The following is a 26,760-nucleotide window of genomic DNA, read 5'->3' as shown; positions in this document are numbered from 1 at the left end:
CATAATTGCATGTAAACAAAATTGTAATTCAAGTCTAGTGGATATTTACAGCAGTATGACTTAATGTGATCATCAGCTTGAAGTCGTAAAGCACTTACAGCCGGGCCTTGGCCTTGCGCTTTCATCCCACCTGGAAACGGAGTGAGTGCCTCGGCGGAATCTGATGAAGCAGGAGCCGTGGTTTCGAAAAGAGCCCTAGTCACTAGAACATGTATAACGGTTTCCAATCAATTTGGAATTACAACCAGTGTTTATCAAGGTACGAATTGAAAGGGTTTTAATCGCACTGCTTCCACCTCCTTGCCCACAAAGATAAAAGGTCAAGGACAAGCGCCCGCGACGACTTGGGAGTCAAGACGTGATCGCGTTTTTCTTTTGGCCCGAAAAAAAGGTGCACGCGCTTGCTTCTGAAATAGCGCCCTCTTGCGGCTTGTGAACATTTCTAACTTCGATCGGCTGTTGGCATGGCGTTCGCAGAGATGCAAAACTAATGCCCTTTTGTGCGGCCAAAACAGACTTGAAATTAAGCCTATGTTTATTTTTGTTTCCACAGGTCAACAGCAATACACAAGTGAAACGATATCAGTATTTTACAAATGAAAGAATCATTACTTTATTGTTTCAAACAATCTTCAAATTTCGTGGCAAAAATAATTAGTTTTTAATATACTTTTTAATTATTGATCTTTATTTATTGTCCCATTAACATAACTTGAATGAAACATATTATTCCATAAATAGATCAATCTGAACACAAAATAGTATTATAGAAGTAAAAAATGGTTATTTACAATCTATACAATAAAAACAATAGGCACATTAAAAAGGTAACACAACACTAATTGTTAAGTTTAAATTGATTTTGTAAATAAATTATCAACACCAGGTCTGAGAGAATAAAATTAATATGAAATGGTCAAATATATTTTGTGCATATTCAGAATTTCCAGTTTAGAAAAACAGTTGTATGGTGAAGTGTTTCAAAAAATAAAAATAATGGAGTTATAAGTTTCATTTTATTGGCCAGTGGGACAGACAGGTGAGAGGTCTGGGATAGGCACTTTGACAATGTACATAGAAGGAAGGACTCTTCCATTATTTGTATAGGGGGGGGGGGCTGTTTATCTTCTCCACTTATGCCTGCAAAACCTGTCTGCATTATTGGACGGAATACATTATTTAGTCACACTTCAAGTTGCATTTTTATAGAAAGAAGTAGGAAGGTCTCTTCCATTATTTTTATAGGGTGGGCTATTTATCATCCCCCACTAATGCCTGAAAAACCTGTCGACATTATTGCAATAATGCATTTTTATTTCTTGCGGTCTTCGTTTGGGGTGGGGAACAAAACTAATTCAGGGGGTTGGGGCGGACAACATCGCACTAGCTATATTCTGCTGGCATGAGGTTCATTTTATTCGGTAGCTGATAAAGGGCACTGTTGAACTCGATAATGCAAGCAGCAAGTTCATCGTCTTTGTGCTCTCTTGAGTCGCTTGAGGTTTGTGCCTTCTGCCCCAGCTCTGTTGCCTAAAATTTAAAGACAATGAAGAAAACTTTAACTTTTCTACTAATCATTCTTTAACTGAATATGAAACCATCTACACTGTATATGCCTGTGATTTTTTTTTCACCGAGCTCGGGAAATTACTGAGTACACAGTGCTTTCACACATTGGTGTACAATTCTTTGCTTTATCCCTGATGCAAATTTCCATCTATTGCATTTACATGTATATTTCTCTTGTCAATTTTCAGTTTGTACAAATTATTCAACATTTACCAAGTCACTTTCCTTTATAATAACTAATCCCAAAACTTATATGATTGTAGTATACAAGCATGGATTGAAGAGAGATACTGATAATAAGGTTTGACAGGTAATGTCGGAATGAAAATTGCAAAGGGAATTATTTTAGAGTTGATGGGGAGTAGATTAAGGTATGGGGTGGAGGAATGCCTTGAATAAACCATTACCTTGTGAATGTCGTCCAATAGGTAATACAGCATAGCAAGGGCGTGGCCAACGGTTGCCATGGCAGCTGCATCCTGATTGGTCACCTGCTCTCTGATGTCATGGATTGAATGTAACACTTGCTTGGCTTCTGCTTCTTGAGCCTCATCTAAAAAAAGATAAAAAAATAATTTAAAACTATTACTTTTATTGCACAACTGCCAAACTGTAATTTCTGTTTTTTAGAGAGTTCAACGACCTGGGATACTTTTGCGAACACTAGATTGCAGCAGATCAACCGGGTAGATCCATTGTTCCTGAAAATGTGCGCATGCCGAGAGTGATGGTGGTTTTCAAAACCAAGGCTTAGGATTTGGCTCAAAGATCAAGGGCATTACGCCTGTTTGAAGGCTTGTAACGAAAATGTCACTTTCAAAAATGATGGAGCCCAAGCCAGATCCCAATCCAGGTCCGAATTTCATAGATCAGCTAAGCACAAAAAGTTGCTAAGCACAACAAAATCATGCTTACCAGAATAAGGTTACCAGCCAAAATACCATCAACTGTACTAACTGTGGCTGGTACCTTGCTCAAGTATTCTAGTCAGTATTTTCTGCTAAAACAGCTATATGAAATTGGGCCCAGAGCCATAGCCAAAGTCAAAGCTCAAGCCTAAAGCCCACATCAAGGCTTTGAAACAATGGAAATACACCCAAAAGTCTGCTGCTACCTAGCATTAAAAATCTCTTCCATTGCGTAAAAAAAAAACCCAAAAACTTTGTTTTACCTAGAGATTCAACTACGCGTTCTTCCAACTCCACAACAGCTGATGACATTCCACTCTGGGTATCATTCTTTCTCGTTCTAGCCGTCACAATCCTCAAGAGATGACTGTGCCAAATGGCAGTCACTCTCGTGTACAGCGAGTCTGCAACGTCCATGTGGTTCTGACGGAAGAAGACGTTAGCCATGTGGAAATATCCGCCGGATGTTCGAATATCATCGGTCCCAAATTCTTCAGAGGCATGGAAGATCTGATGGAGAAATAAAAAACAAGAAAATGTAATACAAGGTTCATAGTTGTAATGTTGAAACACAAGGGACCAGTTTCATAGTTGTATGCATACTGCGCAATTTTCCATTGCATAGCACTGCTAGAAGGAGCAAAGGAAAAGGCAATTGGCTAACCTTGTGGCACTTACTGTAAGCAAATGAATGATTCAAAACTGCAACACTAACAAGGTGCTTTATATGCTGTGAGTCTCATATTTCAAATATAGCTCTGCGTCCCCGTCATAAAAATATTGAGCCTTTGTGATGCCCATCAGGTAAAGATGAAGTTCTATATCAGGCCTGTGGTCTACTATTAGGGCATGGCCTCTTTTTACCTTGGCCTTGGTGCCCCTTTAAGAAGTTTACCTTAGACTTTGAGATTTTCCAATGGAAGTGCCCTTCTAAAAACAAAACTGGCCTTACCCTCTCAAAGATGAAATTCCAGGCCTGCTAAATGATAACTGTGTGTTATCGCTAGCAGGCTTGATACTTCACGAAGGCAACGCAGGCGATTGCCTCCATGCCCCCTGGTCATTGCCTTGGTGCCCTTGAAAGGCTCTAATAGACATTAACAATTTCCTCATAGGGTGCCCTTTTGCCTTTAGCAAGGAGAAAATGCCTTGGTGCCCTTGCCCTTTAAAAAAACGAAGCATACAGGCCTGCATTAATATTGTATAACTATTATTACTATTAACACTTACATCATCGGCTAAGTGTCTCAGAGACTCCTCATAATTGCCCTGCGCTGCATACAGCAAACCCAGATTACGTGCAAGCTTAGACTTGATTGCCGAGCTGCAGTCTGGTGTCTTGAGGACTGTCCACTGGGCTTGAGCGAGGTACTCCTCGCCTTGGGATAGCTTGTGTAAACCTTGATGCAAAATCAAAAGGAATTTATTCCTGTTCAGCTGTTACCAAAATGAAGTAAGATTTACAACTTTGTACAAGATAGGAAGTAATAATAATAATATTCGACTTTGATATAGCACTTTAACACAGCCCATAGGTGCTGCCAGTTACCGCGCTCCAAGCTGATCATTCACATAAAAACGTCTTTGCCCTCACAGGTACCCATTTTACCCCTGGGTGGTGAGAAGCAATGGATAAGTGTCTTGCTCAAGGACACAAGTGTCCCGACCGGGATTTGAACCCACATTCCGATGAACCACCAGAACTTGAGCTCCATGCTCTTATCCGCTCGGCCACGACACCCCCAAGTAACTAGTTTGTGGGTGAAGATGACATGGACCTCATATGTAAATAACTCTTAGGCGACCTCCCAAAGTTGATCAACAGGGACCCAATTTCATAAGGCTGTTAAGCAGAAAATACTGCAAAGCAGTGTGTGCTTAATGACATCCACATTGCTGTGGTTGGTTCCAGGATTGTTGTAGCCAAGTCCCACCCTTCGAGGCCGAGTCCTCAGTCTCTAAGGTTGAGAGTCATAACATAGCAAGGCCGAGACCAATGCCGTCTGAAGACTGCCTTGAGAACTCCAACATTTACTTCTACTTCTACCTCTACTTGTATACTCGGTAGGGTCCATAAGACAGGACGTAAAGCCGAGGGACAACTTGTCCATGAGCGGTGCAGGGGTGCGTTTGTACAAGGTGCAAGTAAATAAGACTCGTTGCTGCTTATATAGGTGAGCAGTCACCACTCCCCTGAAAACCTCAACTGACAGGGAGTCGATGATGTTGCCGGGGAGTGAGTTCCACCAGATGATTGGTCCACTGCAAGTAAATTTTGGAATTGTGCTTACCAATGCTTGCCTCGGCTAGGATGAGATATGAGGGTACCAGTTCGATGCTATCCAATCCATGGATGTCAATACTGAAGCGCAGAGACTGCATGGCTGCCGGGACAGCTTGCTCATGTTTACCCTCGAAGAGAAGTTTCTGACCTGTGGTCCTGGTCAGGTCAATCATGTTCCTCTGGTGAGTAATAAAAAAAACCAGCTGAATTTACATCCACAGAGAATCTTTTGTTACTGCATACAAGACAGTAGTTTTCGCATGGAAAAAACTAAACAATTTTCTTTATTGAAATGTATTACCTCAAACCAATTGAAACCCTCCTTTAGCTCATGCAGCTCTTACGTTAATTTAAAAATAAAATGTAAATAAATAAAAGGTGTTGAAATTAAAGCCATATTGACGTTTCTTTTCCTGAATCCTGTTGACGGTATGATCGGAGAAGATTTAGTATCTTTTCTTACAGATGTGTATATTTCAAATTCAATGCTACTTTAGGTTAGACCCAGTTGCTGGGGCGCTGAACTCCTTTTTCAAAATTTGTCATATAGCTAACTAGTACTTTTGCTAGTACTCAGATACGGGATAGGTAGTAGTAAGACCGATTTTATGACAAATTTTGCAAAAAGGAGTACAATGCCCCAGTAACTGGGTCAAATTTTTAGGTATAGTCGTGATAATCGTAACCCTACATCCTCCCGTAACCAACTAGCGGTCGGGAGGATAGAGGGTTAGTATGATTATCGCAACTCCTGTCTTTGAAAGACTTTGGGTCCAACCTGTCTATGAACTAGGTCCTGCTCCCTCTTCTTGCGTTGTTCTTCAGACGAGAGAAAAGATAGATGTGGAGTCCGGAGGGGAATGAGGAGCTGGCAAATCTTTTCGTGGATTCCGACCCAGTCTGCCTGCTGGTGCTCCACACCACTAAAATATAAATAATTGGAAAGAATGAACACAGAAATTGAAGACGGAAGTTGGCAACTCATTGATTAAAATGTAATTGTATTGAGAAATAAAAATGAGGGTATTTCACTATTTGAAGTGTTGACTGTTGTTGTTTTATTACATTACAAAAAAATAAAAAATAAAAATAAAATTAAATCAAAATAAAACTACAGAGACTGGCTAACCAGTTTACTGGTTTTTTTTTCTTCAAAAAATATATGTGTTATTTTGGTAAAAAGAACAATAAATCGTCATCAAAGGATTTGGTTAAAAACTTTTTATTTTACTTTTCCACTCACCAGTAATATGTCACTCTACATTTCGTGCACTGAACAAACGCTGGCTTTTGGCACAGTTCGCAAAGAAGTTTGACTCCTTTAGGATTAGCCAAAGGGTTCAGCGTCATCTTGGGTTATATTTTGACAACTTTCACAAGAATAGTTTACTTGGAATAAATATTTAGCTCTTCCCAAAAGAACTTTTCATCCACGTTCGTAAAAAACTGCAGAAGTCTTTTCTTCCTTGTTGCCATTCGCAATGGGATAAACAACGCATGCGTAGTTGCAAGTTCATTTGGCTCGTGGCCAAAACCGACGACTGTTCAAAGCTCAAGAGGTGGGTACAACACTTTAAAATAAAAAAGTAAACATGTAACAGCTGATACTAAAATAAATCACTCTTTTATTTTGTACTATTTTTAAAAATAATATGTATGCATGATAATTTCATAAATGAATTTAAAGTCTCTAAATAATATATTTTATTGACTAAAATTGTACAAATAATACTTTTTGAATTTAAAATAATAAGTATTTGTTCCTAAATAGTGTCAAGCGAATAAAATACTGATGATGCTGGGATTTAAATATCTTGTATCCGCCTCTGCATAAAACTCTGTATCTCAAACCGTGGTAAACTGGGTAGTTAGCCAGACTATTTTTACCGTTTAGCACGTGCGTGATAATTTCTCTGATATTCCACGGCCTTTTCGCTTCGAACAACTCCTGAGCAAAGACGTGCCAACTAAACTCTCCGGCCCTCAAAAATTCAGACGTGTTTTGTAGCAAGAAATTTTCATAAAACAAAAATGGCAGTTAAGCAGTCCAAGAAGTCAAAGGTAAGTATTGATGGTGGATAGTTTCAAAGGCAGTTTTCATGACCATTTTGACCATGTGAAAAGAGGAATTCTTTCAATAAATGGGTCCACCGAATGAATGAGGCGAGGCGGCTGGCCGTCCTGTCGTCCTCCACACGTTGTGTGGTGCGCCCACTCATGCCATGATACCACGTGCGCGTCCAGATTTCCACGTGGTCCAAAAAATTAATCAACTTTTCTCAATAACTTGAAATAATTTTGTGATACAAACTTTAATTCGTTTTTAGATGTTCTAGTTGATGATTTATTTTAAGAATAGTATTCATTGTTTGTCAGAAAGTGAATTTTACTTAACTTAGGTTTTATCTTTTCTTCGGGAAAACCTAAAATGTGGTCGGTACATTTCAACATCATCATGGACGAATCAAACAATTAAATTATACTTTATTAACACATGAAGTGCCACAGCTTAGCAATAATCTAAAGCTAGGCCATGTTTTGTCCCCAAAAGGATAAATGTGTAATTTCCTGTAATTTTTATGAGCAGCCTTGTCCATTTTTGCATTTTGGAAATTAAAATTGTGAAGTTTTTCAGTTTTCTTTTTTGTTTGGAGAAAATTTTACAAAGTTTTGTTGATTTTCAGAACAGGCTTGCCTTCCCTAGATTCTCTTTCCCAAAAAGGTCCCTGAACATGATAAAAAACTAGAATCATTTTATTTATTTATTTTTATTTCGGCTTAATTATTTCTTTAATTTGTTTTGCTAAAGTTGGATCATATAGATACTATTTGTACGAGAGTTCCCTTTGACTAATTGTTAAAAATAAATGTAGCTTGAGTAGATAATTAAGTTAAAACGATGTTGTGCGGTACCTTCCAAAAAACTGAGCTCGGTCGGGTAGTGCCTCGATATTCCGAACTGATGTGCGGAGGATATTCGAAGTATGGACGGCGGAAAACCAGTGGTCCGGAGCCGAATAAAAAGTGTTGGGCGTATTACAAATCCCACAATGTTGGGTGAAGAGAGGTGGGAATAAACACTTACATGTGCGGAGATCGAGGTTGGCCTGTTCGGATTCCAAAGAAACACAACACAGGTTGGCAAAACCTGTTTGTGAAAGAGGCATAAAAATTGTACCCATTTTGTGGTAGTTTTATTGAAAATTTTGCGGCAAATTTCTTACTTTTGCACAAACCATCAGCACCTCCAAAATGTTTATTCTTAAAAAGGTACAGACCACCAGACATGTTGTTAGTTTTGTTGCTCTGCATGTGCAAGAATCGGAATAAAACATAAAAAAAACAATTCTGAATTTTTACTTGGCCACAAGTGTTTTCATACTGTTGTAAAATCAATTGGATTTAAGACGCGTGCTTTAATTGATGTTTCATGGACATGGACTTACATTTTTACACTGCTGAACATTTTGACCTAGTACTTTCAGAAACTGTGTTCTCGACTAGACAGGCCCAGGAACAACATTTTGAAGAAATTTGAACAGAAAAACAAGAGAATCAATCTTTTTGTATGTAGAGCACAAAACTTAGAATATTTTTGGTGAAATCTGTATCTCAATACGTATCATTCACAATGGCCTCTCAGATGACGAAGTTATTTGGCTATAAAAAAGAGGTGCTTAGAATCACACTTGAGTGCTACCGGTTACCAGTGGTGGTTGCTTCTGTCGTGAGTTGCTGACATCATATATCGACTGGTACCCTGTGTTCCTGACGACGTAGTCATGGCTTGGTCAGGGGAAAGCTTGATCGTGGTGTAAGTGATTAGCAAATGTACATTGTGACGGAATGTTGAGTTATCGGGGGTCGACGTCACTTAACTCTCAGATTTGTCTTAAGATGAGTTACCAATTATATCAAATTGTCTTATCAAATCATTTGATTAACTTGATTTGAAAGGATTTATTAAAACAAAAACCATAGCAGCCGAAGGCTGAATTGCTGTCGAGCTGCAAAGAGTAAAAACATAAAACTACCAACAAGAGATCAAATTTAATTACAATAAAAAATTCAATAAACAAAAAAACAAGATTGTTGTTCTACGGCAACAGTGAACAATCTGGTGTTTGACTCTTTTGAGGTCAGTCTGAGCCCTAGGTGAAGTCGAACCCTGAACCATATTTAAATTCCTTGTTGTCAATCTGCGTGTTTCATGAGTGTTGATACCTTAAAATTTGATGAGTATCTGTGTTGAAACAAAATCTTCAAAGAAAATGAACAACTTTATCGCATACCAACAATCAAGTGTTTGTTTTTAGTTTCACCCCACAGATATCATTTTGTAAAAAATAAATGCACTAGGTAAGCATTCCCTAAATGTTTTTAATTATTTTATTTTAAACGTGTATGAAAAATAACCGGAATAAAGTACAATTGTTATCGTAAAGTTGTCATGTGTTTCAAGTTGCTCTGATAAACAATGATTATTGCCTTTTCTTTTTATGCAAATTATAATTTGAGTTTTAAATCTAATGTTTTATGGAATATCTTTTCTTTTTTTGTTTGTCTTTGACAGGGAAAGGCCCAAGTTGCAACACCAACGTAAGATTTTCTCCTTGACCTCATTAACCTTATCAACACATTTTTAGACAACAATTATTTGTTATGTGTTTTTACTTGAACAAAGATAAAACTTATGTAAGGAAAATCTTCATACAAGTTTCCCACATCAATACTAGTTACAGTGCCAAAGCTACAGAGACGATTGCCTTTGTGCCCTTTGAAGTGTTCTGTTATTCAAATCCTTATCAGAGCTGACAATCATCACTGATTCTACTGAAATAATGTCCTGGTGAACAAAATATGATTAATCTCTCTAATTTAAAACGGCATTCTGTATATTTCCCCGATTGTTCTACAACAACTCCCTGACTAAATAATGTTTATCTTGGCAGATCTGCCCTTAATTCATGATCTGAATATATTATTTTGGAACTAATCAGAATAAATTGTTATAAAAAAGGTTAATTGAAGTTTTTGTTATCCTTAACAGCAGTGTCAAGAAGGGCAAGAAAGAAGCCAAGGTGAAGCCTGTGAAGAAACAGGTAAGAAATGCGCCAAAGAATTGTTCTTAAAAGCGGCACATTCATTGTTAAAAGGTAGCCCATGAAAGTGTCCATGCCTGACATAATAATAATAACCTTACAATGCTTGTGGCCGTTAAAACAAGAATCGACTGTAGATACTTGGGCATGGAAATGGCAGATCATGACATGACCTTTACATAAGCATGGGTGGAACTTCATCTTTGAAAGGGCAAGGACAAAGTTTATGGGAAACATGGGGGGGGGGAGGTGGTGGCACCACCAAGATAGCCTGTGTTACTCTAGGTATGCTGTTGCATTCTTGACCCAAGTGGAAGTTCGCTGTTAAATAGTTACACTTGAATTTTGTTGAAACAGGAATCCTCCGAAGAGGAGAGCAGTGAGGAGGAGGAACCGATGGAGGTTGTCCCACAGGTCAAAGCCACCAAGAAGACACCTGCTAAGAAAACTCCTGCTAAGAAGACACCGGCTAAGAAGGCCCCACCACCAAAGGTAAGTCTGGTCAAGACCCTTGCTCCCTTTGGCCCTCCGGCCCCTGTCTTCAAGGATAAAGACGGGTCCCTGCTGCTATATCCAGTGATTCCATTTGAAACAACGATATTATTTGATAAACGTGCAGTGACATAGAAGGGTAGGTCAAAGGTGAATGTACACGCCTGTCTCAAGGCAGATCTCTGGTGTTATTCACGAGCCTCGAAGTGTTACGTCAGATGTTCAGATCTTCATACTTTATTAATTCAGCTCAACATGTGGGTCAGACCTTGGACTTTATGAAGTATTCCTTCTTTTTAGTAACCCCATGCCCGGTCACACCTTGACTAAAATCCCCTCATTTTTCACAGGTTGAGGTTGAAGAGGACAGTGATGAAGAGGATAGTGATGAGGACGATAGCGAGGAGGAAGTAGCCCCAGCAAAAGCCACCAAGGCTGCTGCACCAGAAGAGGACTCTGATGAAGATGATGAGGAAGATAGTGATGAAGAGGAGGATGATAGTGAAGAGGAGGTGGAAGTGCCAGTTAAGAAGGGAGCCAAGGCAGCAGCTAAACCTAAACAAGTAGAGATGGACGAAGATGATAGCGACGAAGATGATAGCGACGAAGATGATGAAGAGGACAGTGATGAGGAGGAAGAAGAAGAAACCAAGGCACCGGTATGTATACAGTCTAAGATGCTATTCAATCTGGGGGGGGGGGGAAACATGATTAGAGTAAAGTTGCAGTCAAGGATGAGATTGTTCAGACTTATGACTGAATAATTCTTTTGAAATTACCAAAATAAAGATGCTGTAATTTTCTCCAACTTAAATAAGTCTGGCCCTCGTGTCAAACTTTCTTGGTACATAAGATACTGGTTCCAAAAGCTCCTTGGAGGTTATAATTTAAATTCCACGGGTGATGAAACAGTTTCAGGACATCCTTTGATTCATACTTCTTTTTTTTTCTTGTTGAAAAGGTTAAAGGAGCAAAGAAAGCAGCTAAGAAGGCCGAGGTAGAAGAAGAGGAAGATGATGATGAGGAAGACAGTGATGAAGAAGAAGATGATAGCGAAGAAGAAGGTAAGTTAATATTAACGCAATAATTATTAACAGTATTTCTTGATTGACTAGCTTGTCTATCGCAAGTGTAACTACTGACCCCTGTTGAGGGTTGATCAGTTGGATCCTTCAAACTTTTAACTCGTGTCAGAGGATTTGAAATGATGAGATGGATTTAATATTTGTCTTAAATTTTTATTTCAGAAGATGATGCTCCTCCCATGAAGAAGAAGAAGCAGGCTGGTGGAGAAGCTAAGGTGACAAAGAAATCACAGGCTGAGGAGGTTAAATCCGGTAAGAGAACAATTGCTCTCCGAGGACAAAATACCCATTGTCTATTATTGTATTTATTGGACGACAGTGTGCTTTGCATTGATCTTGCTTCTCACTCTTTTCTCTCATAATTTGATGGCTTGTGATAATCATTTAAACTTGTTAATTCTTTTGATTGTTAAACTATACTTATATTGTGTAAATGAGTAACATCGTGTTTGCACTTCCTGACAAAAATTAGTTTGAAATAATTTGCAACTAACCCCTTTATTTGAGATCATTTGTAGACAAAATGTTATCTATTTAGTTGCTGGTATTATTTCTGAAGATAAATGTGTATATTTAGTTTTTGAAAACACAACAAGCAGCTTCTATTTTCTAATCTGAACTTTGATTTGATTGATTTTGCAGAGATCATTTCCATCTTTATCGGTGGTATCGTTAATGGCACTTCAAGTGAGGAGCTTGAGGAATTCTTCTCCGCCCAAGGTGTTGAGGTCTTCAATGCTAGAGTCATCCCAAACAAACCGTAAGTACCAAAACGATCATCTCAAATCATTTCTTTGATTATTTTGAGGCTGTCGCATTGAATTGTGCTAGAGCAATAATTTCTCAACCATCTCGAATGGCCACTTTTCTGTGACTACGAACGGAGTCCTCATTGCATGTAAACAAAACATGGCCTTTGGCTTGTTGTGCAATGAGAGACTTAATAACATCGCCAGGTGGTAGCAGACTTGCCATCAAAATTGTCATTGTTTAATTCCAAGCATGTGACCATGAGAATGATGGCTTTAACGTAGCATCCCAAAAGTCACTCATTGAACAAGTAAGAAGAAGCAAGATGTGGAATGATGCATTTGAAATCTACGTAGAGGGTCGATGTGGGCTTGGTCTTTTTTTTTTGTGATTAAGTGATGACATTTTCACCATATCACTAACAGTTACTGTTCCATTCAGACAGTCACTTTGCTGATTTGTTGAAGGCATTTGGTCTGATAATCGCTGAACACTCTCCCTTACAAATTGGACAAAGATCATCTTATGCCAAAAACAAAAAATCTGATTTGCTGGTGTCCTCGACACAAAAATGCCATATGAAACTTGATTTACAATGTGCTTTTGTTAAGTTTGGCTCGTCATTTTCAAATTTTTTGTAAGTTCTTATGTCTATAATGTTTTTTTACAAATATATAGCTAAGGCTGGATTGCTTGACGTCGTGCTTCAAAGTAAATTCTTGGCAACAGTCGTAGCTTAAGTCGCCAATTTGGACATGGTCTATCACTCTTGCAACACTATATTTTGATGAATACTTTGGTACTGTTTTGCTCCCAGGTTTGGTTACGTAGATGTCCACTCCAACAAAGCTTTCAAGCAGGCCATGGAATTGAATCACCAAGAACTGAACGGAAATGCTCTCCGTCTTGAGCGTGGAAAGGATAGAGGAGAGAAGACCCCCAGAAATAATACTCAAAGCACTGGTAAGAAATCCTTAAGGATTGACCTAATGCTAGAATTCCAATCACCTTATTCAAGTCATCTTCTATGGTTGTTTTTATCTTGATATTACCAAGTACTTTTTTGACATGACACTTGTGTTCTTTAGAAAGACACTTCTAGAAAGACACCTCCGATGGGTGTTATTGCAAAGTGAAATGGACCCCTGAAAAGGTTGAGACTGTATTGTTTTGGAAGCAGTTTGTGGTCTTTTGCTCCCCAGGGGGTGGAGAGAGTCTGAGGAATGAACCAGGAATCCCAGAATAAAAAAGGATACTTGAAAGTTGTGAAGTGCCTTGATATAGCCATTAAGATTTGTATTAGATGCCAGACTTATTACCATTTTTCATTGGTGTAGTTCTAAAACCAAGATATCAAAGAAAAAAGATTGTATAAAAGCTGTATTTTAAAAATTTTACTTTATAACAGGCATGTTTTTTCTGAAATTATAGGAGGCCGAAATGATTCCAACAACAGAACTCTCTTTGTGAAGGGACTATGCTTCGACACCACTGAGGATACTTTGAAGACAAAGTTCGGCTGCAGGGAAGTGCGCATGCCGACCAGGGAGGGCAGACCAGGAGGGTGCGTCATTAAACATTGGTCATTAATTTTTTAAATGTTCTTTCTATAGATGGATTGCACATATCTTCATCGATCGCTCATGTACCTGCTGCGCACAATTGTTAGCTGATGATGGCCTGTCATGCGTGCGTGTTTCATCAAAGATGATGGTGAATGACGTATGCAATCCGTCTATTGTCTCTGATTATAAAAGTTTGGTATGCCTGGCCAATTACAAGCGCATGTTCAGGCTGACTGTAAATGATGAACTACATTATTAACAACTGCCTGTTTGGGGCAAGATTCGGGACTTAAACTTGCATCTGTAATGCATGGCTGTGTTTATAGTAGTTAGCAAAGCTATGAAGCAGGCCGGTCGAATATTGGACGGTACACCTCAATGCGTTGTTCCAAGTCTCCAAAAGCCAAAGAATAACTTCTAATAATATCTTTGTACACACCATGAAGTCTGAATTTAAAGAGGAAGATGTACATTTCATGAAACTTGAAACGTGAATAATGATTAGGTTGTTTTTTCTCTTGATGCAGTTATGCCTACCTTGAGTTTGCTGACGAGTCCGGGGTTGAGAAAGCAATGTCTGAGATGCAGGGGGCTGAGGTCGATGGATGGAATGTCATCTTGGATTACGTCGGTGATAAGAGCAAGAACCAGAGAGGTGGAGGTGGTGGAGGTAAGCTATCGTAGAACACAAACTTTTTTTTGCAATCTTAGTAGAAGTTGCTCAATGGACCTTACTCGCGCCATCACCATCGTGGTCATATTCTCTGTTTCCATTAAAGTAAAGAATGTTGACATTCATTGCGCTAATTTGGCACTAGACTATTATCTTGTCCGGCCTTGGTTTGGTTAACAATGAGTTTTAAATAAATGGAGTGAAATGAAAATGGGCTCACTGTGATAAAGGTCTATTGTGAATCCTCTGGTGTAACTTGAGTCACATTGGTATGCCTGGGGTTAATTGCACAAAGACAGTCCTTATTAGGACTATTCCTGGGACTTTTTAAGGATTAAAAACTACCTAAAGCTGGTTTAAGTTTGGGCAAGTGTCCTCACTTAAGGTTTTTATACCATGGTCTTGGGCTTTTGTTTCAGCTTGGGCTATGTCGTGTTCGTTTCAAGCTGCTGCAAAAAACACACATTTTTCAAGATGGCTGACTGAACTAAGCCAGAGCCATGGTTTCCAAAAGGGTTTAGCTGTAATGATGCCCTGATTAAATTCCTGCAATGCATGAAATTTGTGAAACCTTTAGTAAATCATGGTTATTTGTTCATTTCAATTAGATCGTGGACCTACCCAGCCGTCAACTACCCTTTACATTAAGGGATTGACAGATGATGTCTCCGAAGGTGATATTAAGCTACTCATGGAAGCTATTGAAGTAAGAAGACCAAACAGACGAGATGGTTCTGGAAAGGCAGAGTAAGTTACCAGTAAGGGTCGCTCATCCCCCCCCCCTCTCAAACCCAAACCAACATTGTCCAGCTATTCACTTGCAGCATATTTAGCTTATTGTTCCTCTGGCCAAATGACTGTTTGAACCCTTTGGGACCAGTCAAAAATGTTTCCCTAAGTAGTCCAACTTGCTGAAATATTGACCGATTGATGGTTGGAATATTATGAAAAGCTGACAAATACATGAAATGGCATTACTGGCCTGATGTTCGGTCACTGAGAACTCCCAAGGGCACACTGTGAACACTCAAATCTGAGCGGTTACTGTTAAGGTTTTTAAAAAACAAACGCCACAATTTATTTTGTTAAAAAATATATCTGAATTTGACACTGATGGTGCTGCGTGCTTCTTTTTACAGTTATGCCTATGCCGACTTTGACACACAAGATTCAGCGAAGGAAGCTTTTGAGAAGTTCCAAGGCTCGCAGCTGAAAAGCTCCTTCTTGAATCTGGACTACGCCCTCAGCAAGAAACGATCTGGTGGTGATGGAGGTAAGAATATCTTTGTTTTTCTTTTTTGTTTCTTTTTTTTTTACAAGGAGTTCACCTAATTAATTGGGACTGCAGACTCTCAAGCTAAGAAAGTTTAAACTAAGAGGTTTGCAGATTCTCTTTTGAGCACTGTTGGTTCTGAATAGAAATGGTTGTTAAAGCCAGTGGACACTTTTGGTAAACAGTGTTGTCCAATGCCCACACTTCGTGTATCACAACTTATATATAAAACGACAAACCTGTGAAAATTTAGGCTCAATTGGACATCGGAGTCGGGAGAAAATAACGGAAAAACCCACCCTTGTTTCCGCACGTTTCGCCGTGTCATGACGTGTGTTAATCAGTAATTCTCGTTGTCGAGAATTGATATGTTTTAATGTTTTCTCAAAAAGTAAAGCATTTCATGGAATAATATTTCAAGAGAAGTCTTTTACCACTACCTTCTGTAAACCCTGCAAGTTATTTGTAAATCTGTGAATTTTTTTTTTTTTTTTTTCTGGTCTGAAAGTGTGTAATGGCTTTTACGACTTAAAACGTTTCGTTCAGTATGCTCTGATCAATGTTTCAAATCAACATGTTCATCAGTTGTTGAGACCAAGTGGAGAAATGCTTCTCTCTTAAAGTTAATTTTTATAATCACAACTCAGAAACTTGAGTAACTTTGTAGGCGGATTGTGGCGTCATATAAATGCAGATAATTTTTTATTTTATTTTTTCTTTTATTTATAGGAGACAAAGACAGGAAGACACTGTATATCCGAGGAATGTCATCCGAAACTCAACTGGGTCAATTGGAATCTCACTTCCCTGGTGCTGACTCTGTGAGAATGCCAATGGACAGAGACACCAACACGCCTAAAGGGTGAGTAACTTCAACCAAAACCCCAGATAGTAGATTAGAATGTCCTGAATCAACCATTTAATTTGAAGGTATTACTTATTGCCAAAGCATTGATGATGAGTTTGGTATGCCTGCAGCTGATTTCACAAAAATGCTAGAATTTATCCAATCTCCAGTTAGGATGAGTAACTCGTTCTAACTTGAGATGGGTTCAATGCGTCCTTTGTCTCTGGAAGAGTTAATTGAAAACGACGGCTGCTACCTACAGTAGAAAATCAATCAAAATACTCGAAACCCAAATGGATCATAAGAAGGTGTTGATGGATTTTCGGAATTTTGATGTTGGTTGTCCTTGTAGATACTTACTGTTGTCAATAATATTATGAAAGCGCGAGTTGTGTGAGCTTCTCTGACTTTGCTGTTGGTCTAGTATTGGAACAGCAACTTGACTTCTGACCTATGAATTATTGTCGGTTTATACCTTAAAACAGTTCTCACAAAAGTAAAAAAAAACTTGGTAGTTTCCACAACATATTAAATTATTTGATTATTTCGTTTCAAAAGGTTTGCATACGCAGAGTACGCCTCTGAGGGTGCTGCAGCTGCTGCCATGGAGAAACTGAACGGATCAGACCTCGATGGTTACAGTCTAGCCATTGACTACGCTAGAGCTAGAACAAGCTTCGGATCACCAAGAGGTAAGACAACTTCTGAGACCTTTGGGTTTAAAATATGATTCAAGATGCACCTCGGAAGCTTCTTGAATTTAAACAAGTGAATCTATCATTAAACACCATTGTATTCAAAACTGAGGTATATTAATTTTGATTTGTTGTATGAGATAACGGAGCTTTTAACTCTCCCTGATTCAGAAGAAAGTTTGCTGAAAACAAACAGTTTTTATGTTGAGTATGTTGAATATCTTCTTGATTGTTGTGTAAAATGAAATGTTACAAAGACTTCAATTGTATTGTTATATCTGCTTTTGTTTGAAGTATTTTCCAATTCATCCTTGTGCTATTTTGTTGCCACTTTGTGACTGATCATAGCATATAAACATTGTGTGCTACAATGAACATTCACTACTTACTGCTTTTTGTCAAACTTGCTTCTATTTGTGTACTGTTATGAAGGGTACATATATCCATGTTTATTATAAAGATGTAGGCCTATCTTATGCCACTTTTCTAACACTAGAATCAAGAGATTTTAAAGTTTATTAATAATCGGTTTCTGTAAAAAGGTGTTGCCAAATCTTCTAGGCATGAGTTATGATTTTAAAAAATTAAGTTAACATTAATCAGTATATGTCTGTATCCCAATTTGGGTTTTGTTGATTATTCAACCACTTTTAACAAGTCATTAACTATAAATAAACCTGTCGCTAGGACCCACGACAGGTGTTCAATTTTCATTTCATTTATTATATTTTGTTTGTTTTAATTTATCCCAGGTGGACGTGGTGGTGGTTTTGGTGGTGGCCGAGGAGGAGGATTCCGTGGAGGTCGCGGTGGTGGCGGACGTGGTGGTGGATTCCGTGGAGGTCGCGGTGGTGGTGGACGCGGAGGTGGTTTCCGTGGAGGTCGTGGTGGTGGCGGACGTGGAGGTATGTACCAGTAACGAATATAAGATAGTCTTTTTATGGTTTTCTTTTTCAATACCTTATGACTGGCAATGTTCATGCAACGTTGTTAAATCAAACTTTTCTGCGGCAACCTAATATTTCCAATCATTACATTCTTTCCAATATACTTGGATCTGCAGAGACTTAAACTTGTATCTGAATTCAGACTGTTTTTCGTGTCTCATGTTGAAAAAATAGCTGAAATATCTTCAGACATTGAGAGACAATGAGCTTTGAGCTACTTCAGTGCGGTTCCTAGTGAAACCCCAGTTAACCGTTTCACTCAAGGGTTTGTTAAAATGTGAAAATATTGTCATTTCTAAAAGGACACTCACAAAAAAGCATAAAAATTTCACACTTTTTGTTGGTTTCCGTTGGCTAGTATTGCACCTTGAATTTGAATACAAAAACTTATGCAGAACCTATCATATGTGTGTGATTGATAAAATGAGTGTAAAAACCGGTTTGTTTTGTTAAAACACGGCTGTAATAATAGTAGATAAACCAAGAATATAAATGTATGGTAAAACTAACCATTTTCCCCCCAATTTTCTTTTGTTTTTGTTTTTAGGTGGTGGTTTTTCAGGAAAGAGAACAACTTTCGACTGAGTCTCATCTCCTCCCCATGTCAATATTTAATCCTGTGAAGACCCTGCAATGGAACAAACCCAAGATCAGAAAGAATATTCTTAAAGTGCTGCCATGTTGCTTTTGCTTATAAAGATGTGTAGTCTTTTACGCTGGAAGCAAGTAGAAATATTCCCGATTTAAAAACATTGGCGCTTGGGATTGTTTTGAGGAAGCCAAGCACGTCACTTTGTTCAAGTATCGGGTGAAATAATAAACTCAATTACTCAGTACCTCGATTGTACATATTAAAGCGTTATAGTTTACTCAAGGTCTGACTCAAGTTAAGCAGCCCAATTCCATTTGGGCAAAGCTGAACTCGAGTTGGGTATGTTAATTTTGGAGTTGGAACTGGCCCAACTATAGTTGGGATGGCCATTTTTGTAGTTGGAACTTGCCATACTCTAGTTGGGCGGGACGCTCGATTATAGTTGACCAATATCGATCTAGGGATGAACAAATACATGAAAATGGATTTGCAAGTATTTTATAATTTTATTTTAAAACCTATTAAACCTGAATGGCCTTTGCATCCCGTGCCAGCCGGAATATTTACAATCATGTTTGTGAAAACCCCGTTATAACTTCAATTTGCATCCTTGTGTGCATTTTGCCAGATAACAAATTTATTTTTAGTTGAGGTATATCTTTTTAAAAAGATAGTGAATTTCTTTGAAAACTTCGATACCATTACCAGATATTTAAAAACATCTTCTTTGTTATATTTTATTTTAATTTACATAAGTTTTAATTTTGTTTTTTTTCTTTTACATTTTTTGCTTTTACTCTACAATAACAATTTGTGTACATACTTTGTTATAAAATGTGAAATAAATATCGACGTATCCAAGAGGATTTGATTGATAAAAAGAATAAAAAATTGAAAGTTAAAAATTACAAAACAGTTGATTGGGTTTCATGTACACAGTGTACATTTGTACACTGTTTCTGTGGAGTCTGATTTTAGAGGGTTCACAAGATAAGCTATGAGTGATAAACGTGAAATAAATGCCATGGATGACCTCTTTGGCATTGGTGCCCTAAAGTTTCCTAAAGGCGCATGATAACGGATGTGCCCTCTCGAAGATGAAATATCTGGGCGTCATGCCCTCGTCATTAGCACCGATTACAGTGATGAGAAATGTCGGTGTGGATGATAGCATCTTTGTTGATTCTAAAATCAGTCGCTCACTCAAATGAGAGTTATCTACAATGTACATGGTGTCGCCGCATGATGTTTGTAAATTATCCTTTTGTTTGTGCCTGCTTGCCTATTGGAAAACCTTTTCTCTGATTCACTTCTCTAGCTCTGAAATCAATCTTGAAATCTCCTTGCAGTCCGAAAATCCAGGGGCCCCAAAAGGCCCCTGAAACTTGAATCCTGGTACATGTTCATGTACATTTCTCGACTTTGTCGGTGATGACTCTAGCGCCACGCCGGGTGCCCTCATTTCTTTAGACCCGAGCTAGCTAGTAGGGCGCCCTCTTTGTACTCTGTGTAGTTGGCCACACCCGAAGTCATATTCCAGCATTGTATGCACCTAGAAAATAAAATAATTTGAGATAATGGTGAAGTTCATTATAATATCTGTTTGTTTGGGACCCTTCACCTTTGGTTTCTCTGGCGTATATGTAGACTCCTTGCACACTACGTGTGTCATCTTGAGAGTTGAAATGTTTATACAGAACGGACTCCCAAAGTGATGGAAAAGAGGTGCTTTCTTACGCCAGGGGATTTATATGACGATGTTTAAAAGATGAATTGCGCATGACGTCATTGACCACCATCTTAAATGTAGAACAGCATACAAATTTTATCCAAGATGGTTGCCAATGCAAGGGTTCCATTCTACTTACATGATGAGAGTGGATGGTATCACCGCGAGGCCAGCCATTAGTTTAAAAACAAACTGCGGATCATCAGCAACAGTCATTGTGTAGATAGAGCCGAATATAATGGGAGCTAATGAACATGCCAGACTTTCTATGGCCATAGTCACGCCAAACAAGCTCCCTAAAAAAATAGAATAATTTCCACACAGATATGGTTTACCAAAGTTGCTTTGAAGGTGGAGAAGTTAATTATATTCGAATGTCTGTCAAAATTAAGTAACATACATAGGCATATAGTTCAACCCTAACCCTCCTATTAGGTGATGGCGGGCTACCCTGCAATGGGCGACTGCCTCTTTTCTTGTATACACGATATGTTCACAGGATTCGGGGAAAGTACTGAGTGTACAGTGCTAACACACATCGGTGTATGGGTAAAAACCAAAATTAATGTTATTTACCCCTAAACATTTCTTATATTGTTGTGGTACCCCCTGCCAAAGCATAGGATTCAAAACTCGGTAGTCTAGTTGGTAAGACACTGCTCTAGAATTGCAAGGGTCATGGGTTCGATTCCTACCCGAGTAACATGCCTGTGATATTTTTTTCACAGTACATGTACATTGTATACAGTGCTTTATACACACATCGGTGTATGGGTATAAAAACAAAATTAATATCGTTAGTCCAAAACTACCAGCTATAGTGGGGCGCCCTCCAAAGTCTACCATAAAGTCTCCCTGACCCCCCCCCCCTCCCTCTTTCACACACTATCACGTTAATATTCTTGAACCAATAATATTTGTAACGTAAGAAAGGGAGTCGGTAGCAACAATCTGGATGCAATTAAAACTCTGATTTTTGTACCTTGTTTTTTTCCAAATTGTTTGTGATAATTAGCCGAATATGCATGTGTAAAATTGTGAATTTTGCTATTGTGAAACGGTATTATAAAACTTGAACACTTACCGAAATGTTGTTTCTTTGCATGTTTGGACACACTGGCTGTAATGACTGCACCCGGTAAAATACGAAAACAGCCAAAAAGAACAACTGGAGGGAAACAATGATTATTAAGATTATTAAACCTCATTCGAATGTTTAATCTACTTTAATGTCTGGTCTACATTTCACAATGTTTTTAAATTCTTTACTGAAAGCAGTTTTACAAAAGTTTAATTCTGAAATTCAGTGGACTCGAAATATTGTGGCTTGGTCATAATTGCTTAGAACTATTTACCCGGGAGCGGAGTAAACTGGTTCTTGTGCGGGTCAAAGTAACTTTTTTGGGTGCGTTCGATTAGCTTCCCCGGGTCTACCCCCAGACTACCCCGGTACGTTCGGAGCTTTGTCGTCATTCCAGGGGCTCACCCGGGTCAGCCCCAAGTGCCCTGCTTGTGGAGTGGGTCACTTGGTGGGGGCTGGCCTGAGGTGCAGACGTCACCACGAGAGGGTGAGTGATCGTTTGTTGAGCTCTTGTCAGGGGCTCACCCGACTGAGTGAGCACCGCGCGGGGTAGAAGCTTAAATCGAACGCGCACATTGAACTTACTTAGAAATAATCCGGCATCCGTTCGAGCATAGATCGGTATAACAGTGCTGAGCAGCATCGACAAGATGCCGATCTGGATTATCATGTCGTCGTCAAAATATCTCTTCAGGACCGTGGCTCCAACCAACAGACCTGAAACAAAGAGCATAAAGTCAACGCAAATACAATATGTACTGTAGAGGGATTGACATGACGTCACTGACCACCATCTTTGGGTGCCCATTCGGGTGTGCCCCGACAAGAGCTAATCGAACGATCGCTCGCCCTCTCGTGGTGACGTGGACGTCATGCGCGCACCTCGAGCCAGCCCCCAAGTGACCCGTTCCACAAGCAGGGCACTTGGGGCTGACTGGGGTGAGCCCCAAGAACGACTTCAAAGCTTTTCGAACGTACCGCGGGCAGATTGGGGTCGACCCTGGAAAAGTGTACGCGCTGTGTGTATGACTCTTGGCTTATGCTAGCCTTTTGCGCCCATGCACATAAGATGACCGCCAAATGCAAGGGGTACATGGCATCGAGGCCTTTCTCTTACCTCAGTTCATGCCTTATTGCTGTGAACAAGGGTTCGGAAAAAAATTCTGACGAAAAATTCACCGACCGAATTTGTTTCTAGAAGCAGTTAATGATGTAGGTGCATGACTAGACTTGTGGCAAGTCGTTCAATGTCTGTCGCGGTGAAAGTGTTCCGACTCTCCCCGCGATTCCCGCGGCGGTATTCTACAACTGCTGTCACGACTACGGTCCCATGGGAGTAGAAGTCGGCAACCAACAGTTCGCGCGAGAGCAGTGATCTCGCCATAGCCTCGACTATCTTACCGCGTGGGACCATTAACGACTTGTCCACAAGTCTAGTGCATGACCTCTTGAAAATTCATGCAAAAAACAAAAAAGAAATTTGGCGATTTTTCATGGTACCAAGTTATGTATCATGCATAGATCATCACCATGGAATATTGACTAGTGGTTGAAAAGTGGTCGCCGCTCAAGCTTGCCCTATAGTTGCTGGCACCTTGACTGCGCACGTAGTTCCTCACACACCCACCTTTGCTTTAAAATGATTTAATCTCAATTACAACATTATCTTTCTTTTTTTAGTATGAGTTATAGGCTTAGGTAGAAAGTCGGCTTGGACTATTACTAAGGATCGTTATTACCTGCACTACCGCAGTGAGTTCTCAACGTTTCGACTAGTCTTGATAAATAAAAAAAAGGTTTCGAGTTTTACATTTATTTACTTACCTGTGGCACATGACACTAGTTTCGCTACACCAAAGTAACCAATTAGAGATGGTGACCAACAGAAGGGCGTTCCCAACACATAGATTTGCACCAAGATTAAGAAGTAGATGGTCAACATCGTGTAAATGAGAAGGCTTACACAGTACAACGCAAGAATGGTGTTGCATTCTCCAGTATCAGGATCCCTGAACACTGCCAGAATATCCCTACACATTGTGAGCACGCCTCCTCGTTTGGGTTGATCGTCTGTGGTGGGCTTTGCCTGCGTGGATAAAGAGACCAAGGGTCGATTTCAGTAAATATCGCTAAGCAATTATTTTTGCTAAGCATGAAATGACGGGAGTACCTGTTTATACAGCAATATGGCGTATTCTGGCTGTAACCTATATTTGCTAAGCAAAACTTTGTTTGTGCTAAGCAATTTTTTTTGTGTCTGAGTGAAAGCGCCCTCTTCTGACCCAACTTCTTTCAGCCCTTGCACCCGGCAAATCCAATGTTACAAGCACGAGCAGCAGAGGCGCAATGTTTGTGACCAACTAGACTTTAATAGCCCCCCCCCCCCCCCGTGTACCAGACACGTCACCTAAATTCATAGGGTGTGTTTTATCTGACCCGGGCCCAATTTCATGAAAGCCGTTTAGCAGAAAATATTGCCTAGAGATGTTCTTTGCTATTAAATGAGGTACCAGTCGCAACGGTGTAGTAAACTAAAATTATGAAGTGTTGGCTGGCAACTAATATTCCTGTTATTAGTTAGCATTTCGTCAGGGCGCACGCGGCACCCCCAGATGCACGACCCCAGATATCACGCGCTGGTCTTTTTTCGTGTGTGACATGTGGCCAGGGGGCCGCCGCCGCGAGCGCCTTGAATCTTCATAAATTATACTGTTTGAAAACGACTTGGGAGGCTTTTTAAAATTCAGCCTCGACTGACGACTAACTACTATGGAGATTCCGCTGTGCTTAGCAAGTTTATTTGTTAACAGGATTTGTGAAACTGGGCCCAGCTTGTCACATAAACTCAAATTACTAAATACTACCAAGTTCTTACCTCTATTATCGGTGGATAAATAGCAACAAAGACAGTAGTTCCAAGACAAATGAAAAAGAGGATGACGAAAGGAGTTATTAAGCCAGCGCCCTCTATTAAATATCCGGTGCCAAGCTGTGAAAATCCCTGCGCAGAGAAGCTCAAAATTTGCAGATAAATAATGTACACTGCTCGCTCTCTTTCCGCATTTACATAAATTAAATACTTTGTCATCATCGCAAATTGGAGATAGACCCCTCCTCCCAGCGCCATAAAAGTGGATGCTAGAAGAGTTAACCACGGCGATAGTCTTAACGCCAAAACGACAACATATACGGCCATATAAAGGGTCATTCCAATGCATGGTAAAACGGCCACAAATCGTAGCTGTCTGTAACTACGGGCGCCATCACTCCACGTCGAAAGCACAATAACAACTAACAGCGCTGGTAGGCCACCTAGCATGCCCCCAACGAAGGCAACAGAAGATGTCTGTTCTTGAATTAACGCGTTGGCCTCGTCACTCCCGGTGGTGTTGGCTTGCTCGCCGGAGCATGGCCCACCCGATGTTTTATTCTTGCCTTCATACCCCAGCTCAAATGAGACCAAAAACTCAATTGCTTGAAGTGATGCTGAACCAAACGCTCCTTGCTGAGCTCCCACGATAAACGCGTAGATATAAACGGCTAGTGATGGTGTGGCGAACCGTCTTGAAGGATTTGATGCCTGGTCCATGTTTTAAGTCAATGAAGCACTCTACCCGTTCTAGGTGGAACAAATACCATCAAGTCTGGAAGAAAAAAAGGACAAAATCCAAAGTAGTTTTCAATAAATACACACGGCACTGGCTATAGGCTGTAGCACTGTTCACTAAAACTATACACTGACAACCCTCGGGTCAGATTGACCCATTTCTGGGTCAGGTTGAACCGAGAATGGTGTCAAAATGATCGACCCGGAAAGGGTCAATCTGACTCAGAAACCGACTTTAAATCCCCTTAGTCAACCCAATATTGTCCGAGTCATTTTGATCCGGCAACTAGTCAGGCCCCATTGGATACGGAATCCGGGTAAATTCTGACCCGTTTTTTATCAGAGGTATTATATATCAGGAAACCCCAATGTCTTTTCATAGCACTATGTGTATGATAGCTTCCCGTGGTATTTTGTGGAAAGATCCATGTTGGGCAGGAGAGTGCACTGGTAGTGGCTTTTGTACTGTGAACTAGTCTCCACAATCTCATGTGGTAGCTTGTGGAAAGAGCCAGTTGGGCAGGAGAGTGCACTGACAGTGGCTTGTATACTGTGAACTAGTCTTCACAATCTCATGTGGTATTTTGTGGAAAGAGCCAGTAATTGGGCAGGATAGTGCACTAATAGTGGCTTTGTACTGTGAACTTAGTCTCCACAGTCTACTGTGGTATTTTGTGGAAAGGGCCAGTTGGCATGAGAGTGCACTAATAGTGGCCTGTGTACTGTGCACTAGTCTCCACAATCCCATGTGGTATTTTGTGGAAAGAGCCATTAATTGGGCGGGAGAGTGCACTAATAGTTGCTTGTGTGCTGTGAACTTGATCTCCACAGTCTACTGTAGTTTTTTTTTATGAGAGCCAGTTGGGCATGATAGTGCATTGATAGTGGCTTGGTATCCACACTCGACTGTGTGCTTTCAGATGTTTAATTTTACGTACTTCAGAGGGAGCCGTTTCTCTCAATGTTTTTACTATCAACTGCTCTCCATTGCTTGCAGCCAAGTAAGCTTGATGCTATTACAAATTATTTTGAGTAAATACCAATAGTGTCCAGTGCCTTCAAAGAGAAGGTACATGTTTGGTAATGACTCAAAACAAATATTTACTTAAAAACTGACTTGGTAACGAGCATTGGAGAGCTGTTGATAGTATAAAACATTGTGAGAAACGACTTTCTCTGAAGTAGCATGGATTTTGAGAAAGAGGTAATTTCCCACTAAAATAAAACAAGACTTCTAGCCAGAAGTATTTTATTCCTATCTGAAAGCACACAAATTCGTCCAACAAGGGTGTTTTTTCTCTCATCATTTTCTTGCAACTTCGGTGACCAATTTAGCTCAAATTTTCACAGACTTGTTATTTTATGAAATTACCAAACGTGTACCTTCCCTTTAAACATAGTAAACACAAGCAGATATAAATAAATTTATTCTCTCAAAAACTAAAACTCACCTCGACACTTCAATGCAGGTCTCTGCTCGTCTCTGCTTACAGTCACAATATATTGGTATAATTTGTTGTACCTTAAAATCTTAGTCGTATACACCGCGTATGTACCAGCA

The 26,760-nt window shown here is 39.6% G+C and overlaps 3 protein-coding genes across 6 annotated transcripts; 1 reads left to right on the top strand and 2 right to left on the bottom strand.

Moving 5' to 3' along the window:
* Positions 1-665: 665 nt before the first annotated feature.
* Positions 666-6,217, bottom strand: LOC117302386 (zinc finger MYND domain-containing protein 12-like). Its single transcript, XM_033786316.1, has 7 exons — positions 6,005-6,217; positions 5,540-5,684; positions 4,769-4,940; positions 3,708-3,877; positions 2,741-2,987; positions 1,977-2,122; positions 666-1,530 (listed from the first exon to the last, which is right to left on the bottom strand). The coding sequence occupies exons 1-7, from the start codon at positions 6,109-6,111 to the stop codon at positions 1,384-1,386; spliced, it is 1,134 nt and encodes a 377-aa protein (XP_033642207.1). The 5' UTR covers positions 6,112-6,217; the 3' UTR covers positions 666-1,383.
* Positions 6,218-6,678: 461 nt separating this feature from the next.
* Positions 6,679-19,707, top strand: LOC117302181 (nucleolin-like). Of its 3 annotated transcripts, XM_033785997.1 has the most exons (18): positions 6,715-6,822; positions 8,405-8,575; positions 9,335-9,360; positions 9,812-9,863; positions 10,221-10,355; positions 10,706-11,014; positions 11,317-11,419; positions 11,603-11,692; positions 12,083-12,200; positions 13,008-13,153; positions 13,622-13,754; positions 14,283-14,425; positions 15,037-15,175; positions 15,568-15,701; positions 16,431-16,563; positions 17,107-17,240; positions 17,996-18,148; positions 18,738-19,707. In XM_033785997.1, exons 5-18 carry the CDS (start codon positions 10,260-10,262, stop codon positions 18,773-18,775), a joined length of 1,869 nt encoding a protein of 622 aa, XP_033641888.1. In that variant the 5' UTR covers positions 6,715-6,822; positions 8,405-8,575; positions 9,335-9,360; positions 9,812-9,863; positions 10,221-10,259; the 3' UTR covers positions 18,776-19,707. The 3 variants fall into 3 exon arrangements, with proteins under 3 accessions (XP_033641887.1, XP_033641886.1, XP_033641888.1); XM_033785996.1 differs by lacking the exon at positions 8,405-8,575 and having other exon boundaries at positions 6,679-6,822; positions 9,815-9,863; XM_033785995.1 differs by lacking the exon at positions 8,405-8,575 and having other exon boundaries at positions 6,679-6,822.
* On the bottom strand, positions 19,550-26,747 carry LOC117302183 (proton-coupled folate transporter-like). 2 transcript variants are annotated; one of them, XM_033785998.1, is made up of 7 exons: positions 26,651-26,747; positions 24,468-25,236; positions 23,417-23,678; positions 22,178-22,309; positions 21,596-21,679; positions 20,651-20,807; positions 19,550-20,334 (listed from the first exon to the last, which is right to left on the bottom strand). In XM_033785998.1, the coding sequence occupies exons 2-7, from the start codon at positions 25,179-25,181 to the stop codon at positions 20,241-20,243; spliced, it is 1,443 nt and encodes a 480-aa protein (XP_033641889.1). In that variant the 5' UTR covers positions 25,182-25,236; positions 26,651-26,747; the 3' UTR covers positions 19,550-20,240. The 2 variants fall into 2 exon arrangements, with proteins under 2 accessions (XP_033641889.1, XP_033641890.1); XM_033785999.1 differs by lacking the exon at positions 22,178-22,309.
* Positions 26,748-26,760: the final 13 nt, after the last annotated feature.

Source organism: Asterias rubens, chromosome 18 (genome assembly GCF_902459465.1).
Source record: "Asterias rubens chromosome 18, eAstRub1.3, whole genome shotgun sequence".
Classification (NCBI taxonomy): Eukaryota; Metazoa; Echinodermata; class Asteroidea; order Forcipulatida; family Asteriidae; genus Asterias; species Asterias rubens.
This window is presented reverse-complemented; position numbering and strand designations above follow the sequence as displayed.

What these genes read in the sequence shown, in the direction of transcription:
- LOC117302386 (XM_033786316.1), bottom strand. Translation starts at nt 6,111, where the DNA reads ATGACGCTGAACCCTTTGGCTAATCCTAAAGGAGTCAAACTTCTTTGC. An exon ending in AGGACCTAGTTCATAGACAG is followed by an intron (nt 4,941 to 5,539) that starts GTTGGACCCAAA and finishes ATTACTCACCAG; the next exon opens with AGGAACATGATTGACCTGAC. An exon ending in TGAGACACTTAGCCGATGAT is followed by an intron (nt 2,988 to 3,707) that starts GTAAGTGTTAAT and finishes TTTCTCCATCAG; the next exon opens with ATCTTCCATGCCTCTGAAGA.
- LOC117302181 (XM_033785995.1), top strand. Translation starts at nt 6,793, where the DNA reads ATGGCAGTTAAGCAGTCCAAGAAGTCAAAG. An exon ending in AGAAGGCCCCACCACCAAAG is followed by an intron (nt 10,356 to 10,705) that starts GTAAGTCTGGTC and finishes CATTTTTCACAG; the next exon opens with GTTGAGGTTGAAGAGGACAG. An exon ending in AAGAAGAAACCAAGGCACCG is followed by an intron (nt 11,015 to 11,316) that starts GTATGTATACAG and finishes CTTGTTGAAAAG; the next exon opens with GTTAAAGGAGCAAAGAAAGC.
- LOC117302183 (XM_033785998.1), bottom strand. Translation starts at nt 25,181, where the DNA reads ATGGACCAGGCATCAAATCCTTCAAGACGGTTCGCCACACCATCACTA. An exon ending in ACTAGTGTCATGTGCCACAG is followed by an intron (nt 22,310 to 23,416) that starts GTAAGTAAATAA and finishes TCTTTGTTTCAG; the next exon opens with GTCTGTTGGTTGGAGCCACG. An exon ending in ATACCATCCACTCTCATCAT is followed by an intron (nt 20,335 to 20,650) that starts GTAAGTAGAATG and finishes TTTATTTTCTAG; the next exon opens with GTGCATACAATGCTGGAATA.